Raw genomic sequence first — 12543 nt, 5'->3', positions numbered from 1 at the left:
GAGGGTTTTTTTTTGGTTTTTAAGTTTTTTAGGGATTTATAACTTTTTATGTACTATTCATTGTTACTATTCATAGGCACTATGTTCATAAGACTTGTCATTACGAATTGTGTTTCAATTAGGATTTTGGGAATTATTTTAATTATTCTATTGACATTTAATGTCTTTGAACATCAAATTATAATGTACAATAGGTATGTGGGGCCTTGAGTGGGTTATTCCACATGATTTTTAAAATTGAAAGCGAAAGACAAGCTCAGGCTTTTGGAGCCCTAGCTTGGAAATCCTACATTTCTCCAAGTTATTGCTTGGGTTTGACTTGAAAACATTGTTGTTCTTGCTGGTCTTTAAATTTCCCTATACCAATTTCGTATCAGAGCCTAGGCTTTTTCAACAACAAAACCGAGAAACTACAGCCGAGCCTAGGGTTTTTTTATGTTGGGCCAAGTTTGGTCAAATCATCCTAGATCTTCCTATTTTCAGCAAGTTTTGCTGATTATCTGCCAAGAATTTGTGATTTTGGCGAATCCATGGTAACAAGAAGAACCCGTGGAAGGGGGATTTTTATAAATCCACTTTGTGATCCCAGAGATGAAGAAATTGAGGAGCAGGCAAGTTCAACAGCTAACACAGCAGATTGCGAGTATCATTCATGAGTAAGATGGTGATCTACGTAAGAAGATGTCGAGTACCACCATTTTCACCTCCGTGCTCCACGTGAACAGTCGAGTACCACCATTTTCACCTCCGTGCTCCACGTGAACAGTCGAGTGAAGAGGAAAGTGATAGAAGACCTAGACATGTGGGACACAACTCTAGGGTTTTCAATTTGAAGGAGGACATTCTTGATTTTGCCACAGGTTGTATCAAAATTCAACAAATTGTATATTGGGATCTGCCACAAATCTTCGATATATACTCAAATGAACAACAAGATCTCTTAGGAGCTCCGATCTATAATAAGGATCAAGATGAAGTTGAAGATCTCTCCGAAGATGATCTTGCTCGTGAAGAATATGGAGAAATGGCGACAGAGAGATTGATCAAAATCATGGCCTCTGAAGATCTCAAGGATTTCAAAGAGGTGGAACATTCAAGATATTTAAGGCATTGGAATCAAAATACCGAAGCATAAGTGTGGTATAAACTGTAAATTATAGCCCCAGTTCCAGAGAGTAATGAAATAGATATCGAAAAAGCCTCTGAAGGTTAAAAACTTGCATTTGAAGTTTTCGACACAATTTTCAATGCGAGTTCAAGGATAGCCAAATTTGACATGTTTGTTTCGATTCCTTACTATACAATACCAATATCTGTTTCTTGGGTATTTCTCCTTAGCACAAATAATACTTAAACCAACAAAAAAGAAGATGGTTTTGATGCTAAATTCATCGTAAACACTTCAAAACTCGAAGATGAGTTTTTTGCAATTAGGGGAGAATAATGGAGGGAAAAATTTATTCTTGTTTTTAATATTTATTTAATTTCAAAGGATGTATATTTTAATTTAGTTTTAGGATTTTCAAGTTCTTTAGGGATTCTAAGGTTTTTTTATAAGTTTTTATTTACGATGTTTCTATTCTAGGTACTGTTCATGTGTTACTATTCACAGGGGTAAAATTTCCATTACAAATTTTGAATTTAAGTTAGGAGTTTTTGGGTCGAATTGTAAGACGTTAATAAGAAAGCGTCGGTAAGCGCCTAACTTAAATATAAAATTTGTAATGAAAATTTTACCCCTGTGAATAGTATTATACAAATATCTAATGTCTTTGAACATTAATTATAATATGTAAGAGCTATGTGGGGCCTTGAAGGGGTCATTCCATGTGACTTTAGAAATTGAAAGAGAAAGAAAAGCTTAGGCTCTTGGAACCCTAGCTTGGGGTGAGGAGGAAACCCTAGGTTTCTCCAGGTTATTGCTTGTGTTTGGCTTGAAAATCTTGTTGTTCTTCAAATTCCCCTACTCGTTTGATGCCTTCAACTCTAATAACCTTTTAAAAAAAAATTTACCTTTACATGAAAATCTACAAAATATAGTATATGTACGGTCGTTTTTGAAATTCCTATTGGATAATCCATGAATAATTATGTTGAGTTTCAGCATTAGCAAGGGGTGTAGCTTTGGCAATGGAGTTGAAATGCAGATCTCTAAATGAATCTAATTCCATTATATTAGGTGGGTGTATTAGGAGTTTAGTGCCAGTTTTCTTGCTAATCGTTTCTATTAGCTGAGCTTTATGGGGAACAGACGGACGAACCATTTTTTAGGGGGGCCAATCAGGTAGATGCTTTAGTTAAGTATGGAAGCCACAGTTTGGCTAGCTAAACAACTGGATTTTATTTCCTTGCATATAAATTTAGATGTGTCAAATTGCCCTTTTGTAAATCTTGATTTAGTGACTGTTCAGTATTATCAATATCATCTTCATAGGCAACCTCTTCACTAAATTGCCCACAACTAAAAGTTTATGTACACATCAAAGAGAGCCATAGCAAGCATCACACATGATAAAAACTCACATCAAAACAACAGATAAAAACTCGAAATCGAAGTATTAAAATTAGAGGCAAATCTTTACCCTAGACTAGGTGAGAAACAAGCATAAAACAAACATATCCCATTTTGAGTAATTTCAATCCAAACACTATCATACTATTGAAGAATACCTTATGATAACATTAGCATTCCAGGTAAATGGACTCAGAAGGAACCAATATTTCATTATATACAAGAGCTAACATACTTTAGTAACTGCTAAATTCTTGACCCATAAATAATTCACTAAATCACACTGTGTAACAGTTCTGCAATTAAGCTAGAGCATTTTCAAACCACATTTCCACAAAAACCTTTTTTTCTGGCAATTATATAGAAGAATAAAATTAAGTTATAATTACAACTGCAACCTCTGAAAATTTTCAAGATGTGCTTTTTCAATTATATAACAACAATAGCTCTATCTCATCCCCAAAGTGTAACTGGAAAGTTTAACGATACTCACCAACTAAACAAGAACAATGCATTTAACGTGGAAATAAATCTTGTGATCAGCCAGTAGTTTGCTCCAATGCTTCATATTCTGATGATTTTTTATAATGCTTGTTCCATATTCTCAAGAGACAACAATAGCAACATTCATTGGCAATCACGCACACAAGCCAAAATAGTAAACACGAGAAGGCCAAGCCACGAGCATTACTTGTTAGAGTGAAACACAATAAGAAAGAGTACCGAATGGAGGAGCTGTTTTGATAGGCGAACAAGTCATGTAGTACCTGAAGAATTCGAGCAAGAGCAATCTGGAACTTCTCCAGTGGAAGATCGACAAGTCGAGGAAATATAGGCAGAACCTGGTTTCAGAAAACCAAATGAAAATCAACGGGCATTAACATCACATCCCAGAAGAGATAGTCTCAAGTTTCTCACTGCTATTCTCATAAAAGAGTGAGAATACTTGATGATGAAACTCTTGAGATATGAAGCTGCACATGAAGAGTTTAGGAACTAGAAATCAAGGCTATCAAATGCAGAATGTGGTGCGAGGCACTAGGGGAGTTCTATGTGCTATGTGCCTGACATCATGTCTGAGGTGGACAATAGATATAATTTATTTAAAAAAAGATAAAAACTATGAGAATACAAATAATATCAAGTCATTCAACTTGATACAAAGAATAAAATGAACATGTGATTTATGTTATAGTAGGCATTTCAATTTAATATTTGTCCCTAATGTATATGGTTGTCTGAGTCACTGTAAGAGAGTAACAGCAACATTTTCTAACTCCATGGTCTAATATAATTAAAATCAAATAATCTAATTCATTCATCCATCGATCTAAGACAAATTGACGAGCCTTGGTATGGGAATGGGCTTGGCCATTCATTGGTTTGTCTGGGATGGCCCAATTTCAAAAGCCCATCAAGCTCAGGCCTTTAATAAATTCGATTGGCTAGTATTGGTCCTACAAGCCCCTCTAGAAGAGAGAACATTTGGGTCTTTGCCTGCCATGGTCGATGCTCCTATTGTAAAACTAGTGAACAGGTGCAAGGTGGTCAACATGGCTCTAACATGAGAGAGAGAGTCCATGATTTTTAAATAATGGGTATTTTAGGCAGCATAAAAGGTACATAATTAAAAAAATAAATTTATTTTTACATTAACTGTTGTACAGTTATTTGGGAAGAATTTAAATAAGCGTCTCACTCATGAAATCCCAAATAAAGAAAACCTATTCAATAATTCACAATCTTTCACTTCCCCTATTGGCTTCATCCAATATGTTACAAATTGAATTGTATAATGAAAATAATAAAATATCATCACACTAATGACCAAACTATTTTACTTTTGCTCCGACAAAATAACTAAAAAAAAACGGGGTAGATGGTCATATGCCCAAAAATGAAGGTATACCTTAGACTGGAGATTTTGACGCCTCCCCAAATCTAGCGGGTTTTGTATATTTAGTGAGATTAAAGCAACACTTTTGTCCATACAGTTAAAAACTCGATTTTTCGCGGACATTTTTGGCCCCAAAAAGAGTCATTCCCACTCTTTTCTTGTAGGATGGCGTCATCTTAAAAAAAACCCTTGTCACGGCTGCATATGTGGGCTTTGTGCCACCTAGGTGGGTGCATCTTGCATGGCCACCTAGGCGGGCCGCTTTGGTACGGCCCAGGTCTGATTGCTTTGATGTAGCTGCATAATGCATTATGCAGCCGCATCTGAAAACAATGCTGGCCGCACCACTTTGATGCAGCTGCATAACGCATTATGCAGCCACATCTGCTAATGATGCTAGAAATCCCTTTAAAGAAAAGGAAGACTGTCAAACAATAAACAGTTACAAATTCAGTTGGCACCGGAAGTACCACAAAAAAATTTAGCCATAATTGTTCTCAATGCCTTTCAAGTTCTGCCAAAATTACAGAACAAACAGAATAGACATTAGATATGAATCACAAAAATTTGAAGAACTAATGTTCCAGCCAGTAATATTCAACTATTACCAATGAAGAAAGTCCTATCCTGAGGCCTGCCTACTCATGCATTATCATGCTCAGAACATTTACAAAACAAGGATCGCAAAAAGAGCAGTACAGATAAGAACCTCATCTTTTGATAGTAAGGATAGCAATGGGATAAGGACTGCTGCATCCTGCAACATGAGAAAAGGGGCTTGCTAAGTATGAGATAGCAATAATATCATCCAAATGTCTCAGTAAAAATGAGAGAATACCTTCAGTTTAGTCGCATATAAATGCTTAACAGTAGCAATCAGATCAGGAGAAGGCGTCATTTCTTCAGTCAAAATTTGCAATACCTAGCAGTAATACAGCACAAACTCCACATAAACATATAGTAGTTATGAAGATAATGGAAGTTCAACCTGAATGGCAAGAAACAAAAAGCAAATAATACCAGCATTAAAAGATTTTCGCTTCCTGGAGGTGGGTTAGATATAATATGAAGCAATTCTGAATAGGATGGCCCAAGGGTCCTTAAAAGGATAGGAATGTGCCGATGTGCTGCCTGCATCATCAGAATTCTTAAGAGTTAATGACATTAGTTGGTAAAACTGTTCATAGGCCAGCTAAATAATGAGGCAGGACACCCTATTGACTGGATTTAAAAAAAAAATGACATATAAAGCTAACTAGAAATATCAAACCTGCTTGACTGCCTTAGGTGCACGTCCATAAATATCAAATACCAGTTGAAGAAGACTGGGTTTCTAAAAGAAAATGACAACCACATTAAAACCAGATCAAAAGATACAAACTCATTTTGTAACTCACTGAAGTACTCTACCTGTAATTATGAACCTGCTCTAAGTACGAACCTTAGTACATAAAGCAAAGAACAACGACATGCAGCATTGAGCTTGAGACAAGGAAACAACTGGGACATTTCTTGCAACCTTTTCAACACAATCAAGGATATCAGGAGCCGAACTCTGTGACCCACTAGCAGAGGTCTCCTGTTTCTCGACCAGAAGAAAGCAAAATTAATAGAGATATTATTAAAAGTCACCAAAATAGTCCAACCACAGATTGAAATTTCCAATCATAACAAGAAACATCATTGGAAGGGACTGATATATCAAGAGCTAACCGTCAAAGACCATAAATCAGAAAGTTTTAAATAATGGCTTGCCATCCACACTCAGAGTTCAGTAGCACGCATTGATTCTGACTGTAAGCAGGGTACTATAATTGCCAGAATACCAATAATCTTAGCTAAATTCCTAGTCTTTTTGAATAGATAAATTACTAAAATGGTAGGTTTTCCAAATAGAGGAGTACTTGCATGTCCTCCAAAAGATGAAGAAGATGTATGCATGAGCATGCACATTTCCATATCGCAGCCCCAAGATGAACAACATGTACACACAAGCATGTATACCCACATCTTTGAGCGATTTCCCAAAGAAGCACATCACACCCATACACCAGTCTTTCCAAACTACAGTTGCCACTATGTCCCAGATTGCGACCAAGTGTGGACAGATTTTTCCTATCTTAAAAATGTATGTTTCCAAATTGTCATGATAATAATAGTTTTTTATCATTTTATTTACTAACACAAGTATATTATCTGATGAACTGAGTTTAACTATAAAATGTAACATGGCCCAAGTCTTGCAAATGTGATCTTCCTACAAAATAAGACACCATGGAGGTCCAATTGGAGTAGAACTTCAGCTCACAAGTTCTACCGAAACTGACTTGACCGCAATATTCCTCCTAGAGACCACCCTATCAATCTCCACGATATTATTGACGTTCTTAAATTGGACCTACTAGAGATCCCCAAGCCTCACAAGAAACCTAAATTTTCTGAATTTCCTCTGTTTTGATCTAGGCCTAAAGTCCAGCCATCCTATGTTCTTTCCCTTGACATCCCCATTAGCAAATCCCAGAATACCATATTCCCATCCCCATCCAAAAAAAAAAAACTGCATTACAAGTTCCATGCCCCTGGCAGCTATGCCAGCTCAAATCTACAGGAATTTAAACATATATACCAATTTAGACTCAAACAAAATATGCAAACATCAGAAGATCCATGCCAGAAGGAGCAGAATGTTCAGCCTTCTAGGAGGTACCAAAAAAATTATCACCTCCCACCCACTTGAGAATAAGCTATTCACCTAATTTAGTAGATCATACAACATATTGGAAGCATCTTTTGCTTCCCACTGTTGTTAACTTGAAGTCTCATAAAAAGATCAAATGGTAAAGCAGCAGGAAATGGGAACAATGATAGAAAATTAAATACAAAGCACTGTCAAAAAAAATGTCTGATTGTCAATAGTAAAGTATGACCGGTTTAAGAAGTAAAACAGATAGCTCTAGGAACATTCTGAACTAAATAAAGCATGCTTCCTCCAAAATAATGCTAATAACACTTGAAACCTTAACCAACAACGCGAGAAGGAACGTTCATCCACCTCCATAGAAATGATACAAACTTTAAGACTTCATAGGGAAGGAAACATACCTCTGTTTGCAATCTTTGTTCATTGGGGTCCAAATATGTGCTTTTACCATCTGCCACTGGCTCACCGTCAACAACAGAGAACAACATATTTGTAGCAAAGTGCTCAATATTATCAGATACGTAGCTCAGGTGATAGAGTTTGTTTGCCACCTGTCCAAACAGAGAACAATGGGCAGATAGTAGATGTTCAAAATCCTTCATGTGATATGAGAATTCCCATGCACATCCAATAAATAATCTTGAATCACTAGTGAGGAAGTTTAAAACCATAAAATGCTTGACGAAAATGAGTCTCCATTGCTTATCAATAGTTGCATACCAAACGAATAGCCTTGGCTCTCACATCATCTTGTGAGTGCACCGCACACTGCCACCAGAAGCCAACCTTAGTCATCACCAGGATGAAAAGGAAAAACTAATACTTGAAGAAAAAACATGACATATAACATAACCAGTTCATAGCTAATGGAAAAATAAATACCATAAGGATTTGTGCATATGTTTAGAACTCTTCTTTTCATCAATTAAAACGGTCATAAACCAAAAGTGGGAATTCCAAGAAAAAGAATACACTCCAACATAAAACAACAAAACTTTATATGCAGTACAGTGGCTTGCTCTGATGCAACATTGGGCAAGCCATGTCATAGATGGATCCTCCAGGAAAAGGGTGGTGAACTCAAATTTTAACGGGAGAAAGGGCAATCCAGGGGTGAGGGAATTGGGGTCCACTGAGGGGGGAGCACTTTAAAGTCTTCCTCCAGGCTATAGATGTATGTTATTCTTCCTATGCAGAAATGGGAGCTAATATGTTTTAAGCTCAATCTGAGGAAGGCAGAGCGCCTGCTTATTGTTGAAGGTGATGGTATGAATTTGATCAGGTGGGCTGCAGTGTTGTGTACTCTGCCTTGGTCGGGAAGGGAGAAGGATAATACATGCTGAGAATGAAGACATTACTCGTGTCTTTTCATGATGTTTTTTTTTTTGGACAAGGTTACATAGCAATGGAACTTGAGACAGCGCTATGAAAACCCAGCTGCTACCGTCGTGACCCAAGCCTGATTCCTGTCTTTTCATGATGTTCTTTAACACTGTTAATGACGACACAGATGCATTAGCTAATGGGTTAGTTTTAAAATCTCAATCGAGTTGGATTTTGAGGGTTATTCATATGCCATCTCAGAATCTCTCTTGGTGCACTCCATTTGGGTTGCTTTCATATTATTATTTTTTTGAGAAAGGGTTGCTTTCATATTTTTTAAAATAACTATTAAAATCTTTTGTTACTGAATACAAGGAATGAAAAGAAAGTTGCCCCTTTTTGGTGAAAATTGACCTTGCAGGTCGAATGTAGTTTTACTTATATTCTAGAACACATTTTATAGGTTATATGGCAATCCCATGAATATACTTAACTTTTATTATCTATTGTTACCTGAACAAAGACATACAATACTGGGATTGTTTCATCATAAGCCATACAAACTGTTTATTAGAAACAGCCTACAAGACAATAGCTCTAAAGATATAAAAAGAAATAGAAAACTCCAAAACCCGCCCTCTATGTGCACAAGAAACAGAACTGATAGAGCATAGGACATCATGCTTCATATATTAAAGATGTCTACAAGTACGCTTTGCAACACCCTGTACCTTCAGGGCGATATCCAGGCACACTTGCCGAACAAGTGGGCGCCCCAAAATCAAGCTCCATACAGCACCAAGGCCTTGAGTGACCCGGTCGCCATTGCGCAATTCATTTCCTTGGTGGTCAGATGCATCTGGTTGGCAAAGATTCTCTAACAGTTTCAAAGCAGAGGCAGGCAAAAGCGGTACTTCACCAAGTAATCGACTGAGGGATTTATCTGATGCTGGCAAGGAATCACGTAAAGCCTTTGCCTATTAAAGAAAAGAAACCTAGAATTAACAGTTTCAACCAAAAAAAAAGAAAGAAACGAAACCTAGAATCAAAGCAAGGGCAGTTGAAGAAATTAAGCCTGATGCATTTTGGGTAACATGAGACCCACCACAATCAAGAGAAACTTTTCGTAAACTGAGTCATCAAAAGAGAAATCAGTTCCCTCTTCAGATATCATAACTGAATGAAGATGGTAAAGTACATGCATTACAAGCTCATGTCCCTGAAAGAATTAACCCCAAAGATATATCAGCATCAAGATAGCTAAAGCAGAACATTGGAAAATCCTCCAATCAAGTAAGAACAATAAAGAACGAGAAGGCTCTAAGAAGAAATTAGTAACACACAAGAGCATTCTCATGTAGATTATGAGACAAATAGATTAATTATGTTAATAATTAAGCAGCAGAAGATAACTGCACTATAGATTAAAATTACGAACAGTGAAACTACATAACCATGTATAATCCTAAAGCATCCAACATAACCTGCATAAATAACATGTGCAAAGCATATAAACAGCTTTACAAGTCCCATAGAAATATTCTGCATTTCTGCTCCAGCATTATTTGCAATGTTTTAACAAATCCTAATAGAGTTCACTAGATCATGCTTAAATGCATACTCACTGAATTTGAAATCCTAGCAAAAATTGAAAAATAAAAAATCATCCAAACGGGAAGAAGATCAAACCAAATGAAGAGTGCAACCCATCAGAAACGTCCAGCACATACTGCTTCCAAGGAATGACAACCATTGGAATCAACAGTACCATTCAATCAAAAGAACACAGAACATATCCGATCACCATCTCAAAGCAAAATAGCTAGCTAAAGAAGAAATACTATGATTTAATGACCACTGAGTGGGTTGCATATCTACAACCACCATACAGAAACAGGCATAGTTTGGCAGCCAACAATCAGCACAATAGGTTGTGTAGTCAGTAACTAGACAGAAGTTTATTGCTACTAGTACAGATGAAAATATAAAAAATTTACTAGTAAAATCCTCTGGAACCTCGGGAACCAGCTCACTGAACAAATGGATTCTTTCGGAATAATGTGAAAAGAAACTGCCCCCAGCTTCAAATGAAAGAAATAAATTCTGAAAATAGAAAGAAAGAGGAATTGACAGAAAATGTTTCAAGAATTTAGAATAATATCTTCAAAACTGGATCCAGAGATAAGAATCTGGTATCAGTTTGAACAAAAAATTCCTGTCCAACCTAGAAAAAATGAACAGTTTCAGTCCTAAAAAAATGAAAATAAAAAACAATTATCAGAATGGCCCATCCAATTAATGGATCAACCAATACAATCAAATCGGATAGTTCTCAACAAACTGTCGGATTCAGATATACAAGGTATGTCCATCTGGGAGGAGCCATTCCCAATTTTATTTTGCACCAAAAAAATATTTTTTGAGTAAAGAGTGTGGTAGGCATTCAAGACAGAAAAATAAAAAAGGTTCTCATATTTCAAAAAATTTCCTCATCAATTAGTTATTTAGTTCATTTACAAATCTGTATCCCTAACTTGCTTATTCGATATTTAAGTAGCTCATATTTTAACGTTTTGATTATCATATAAAACTTTTTTATCCCAATTATTTGCTATCTTATTTTCCCCAATTATGATCGTAGTATCACCAGCATAACCAGACTGAAGCAACAGTCAGACCAGAAAAAACAGACGGTCAATTTTTTTTGTTTAATAAACATAACTATGTTTTGACAGCAGCCACACATTTCACAATCATTACATTCAATATCAATGCTCAAAACTTTCACATAAAAAAGCAAAAGGACACACTTTTTTATCTGAGTGACAGAAAATCTGAAGGATGTTTGTCCATTCTCTATAAGACTTGGATGACCAAATGAAATGAAAAATAAGCACAACAGAAGGATCAAATTGTAAATGTTATAAAAAACTGTAGACATTATTACTTTCATCATGAAAAAGGAGACTCCTTTCGCCGATAAGGATACTACGTTTCTTGAGCCAACCCACCATATGCTTGTCCAGTATAGGGGGTGAACCCACCTTGAGGAGATGGGGTGAACTCACTCTTAGATCCTACCTCAAAGGAGCCCCAGGAGGATGAAGATGAGATCCAGCACATCAACCGCGGTGGATCCTACCTCAAGGAGATGTTAGAAGAGATGGGTTTCAGCTACGCTAGACCTGCCATCAATCTCTCGTAAATCCTTTGGAACAATGTGTTGTGCGCAGAAGCTCTAAACCCGTCGGGTTGATTTTTGGTAAATAAAGTACGAGAAAAAAGAATTGACAAAAATAAACGACAAGCAAGAAAAATAAAACATGAAAGAAATAACAGAAAAAAATAATACCAAGATTAACGTGGTTCGTCACATATGTGACTACATCCACGGGCGAAGACGATCGATGTTTTTCACTAATCAATGAGAAAGAAAATTACAAGAGACTCATACCTGAGAGAACTAAAGAAGAAACCCAATCTCTCACAATGCCTCTTTCTCTACACTTTTCTCTCTCTACAAAACCCCCAAAAGTTTCTCTCTATTTTTCTAGAACTCTCTCTACAATATATCCCAATATAGAGAGATAAATAGACCAAAGAGCACCCCACGTGATGGCCCCTACTTTTTCCCATGAGCTTTCTATCTCTACAAAAGTAATTGTATAAAGAGAGAATAAAGCCCCCCCAAAAGTGGTACGTGAGGTCTCCCACTTTTTCTTATCTTTATCAAAAGATAACTTTATCCATATCCATATGGACAAAAGGCCCCATCCTTATATAAGTAGGACTTATTTATAAAACAAGATCCTACATAATAGGAATTATCTAAAAGCTAGGAAACCCAAGTTAAAGGGAAACCAATCCCATAAAATAGGGATCAAGAATTCAAGACAATTATCAACAAATCGCCACTTTGGCTTGAATTCCAAAAGAGATTCCCATCGACCGTCTTCTCCACACGCTCCCCTACAAGCGCTCACCTTGGCAACACATTAGTCAAGTCCAAGCATAGCGTGAACTTTTGTAATGGAACCGGCTTTGTTAACATATCTGCATCATTCTTCTGGGTGTCAATCTTCAGTAACAAGATATTACCTTCAGCTATGT

General features: G+C 36.6%; 1 protein-coding gene across 7 annotated transcripts in view; it reads right to left on the bottom strand.

Annotated features, from left to right (window-relative positions):
* The window catches only part of LOC18442422 (symplekin), a 78249-nt gene that overhangs the window by 10308 nt on the left and 55398 nt on the right, over nt 1-12543 (bottom strand). For 5 of the 7 annotated variants that reach the window (XR_016046928.1, XM_011628135.3, XM_088854986.1 and 2 more), the window contains 10 exons: nt 9539-9652; nt 9165-9410; nt 7831-7878; nt 7512-7661; nt 5851-5988; nt 5680-5742; nt 5430-5540; nt 5248-5331; nt 5119-5166; nt 3280-3354 (listed from right to left, as the gene is read on the bottom strand). Coding sequence is in view for 6 of the 7 variants with exons in the window: in XM_011628135.3 (XP_011626437.1) it covers nt 3280-3354; nt 5119-5166; nt 5248-5331; nt 5430-5540; nt 5680-5742; nt 5851-5988; nt 7512-7661; nt 7831-7878; nt 9165-9410; nt 9539-9652 (1077 nt within the window). In the remaining variant the exon portion in view is untranslated. Of the gene's footprint in view, nt 1-3279; nt 3355-5118; nt 5167-5247; nt 5332-5429; nt 5541-5679; nt 5743-5850; nt 5989-7511; nt 7662-7778; nt 7879-8012; nt 8603-9164; nt 9411-9538; nt 9653-12543 lie in introns of those variants that run through there. The other 2 variants (XM_088854984.1, XM_088854985.1) reach the window with 2 other exon arrangements.

This window comes from Amborella trichopoda, chromosome 13, assembly GCF_054954075.1.
Source record: "Amborella trichopoda isolate Santa Cruz 75 chromosome 13, AtrichopodaSantaCruz75HAP2 v2.0, whole genome shotgun sequence".
In the NCBI taxonomy this organism is placed as follows: Eukaryota; Viridiplantae; Streptophyta; class Magnoliopsida; order Amborellales; family Amborellaceae; genus Amborella; species Amborella trichopoda.
The sequence above is the reverse complement of the archived record's forward strand: the minus strand, read 5'-3'. Positions and strand labels throughout refer to the sequence as shown.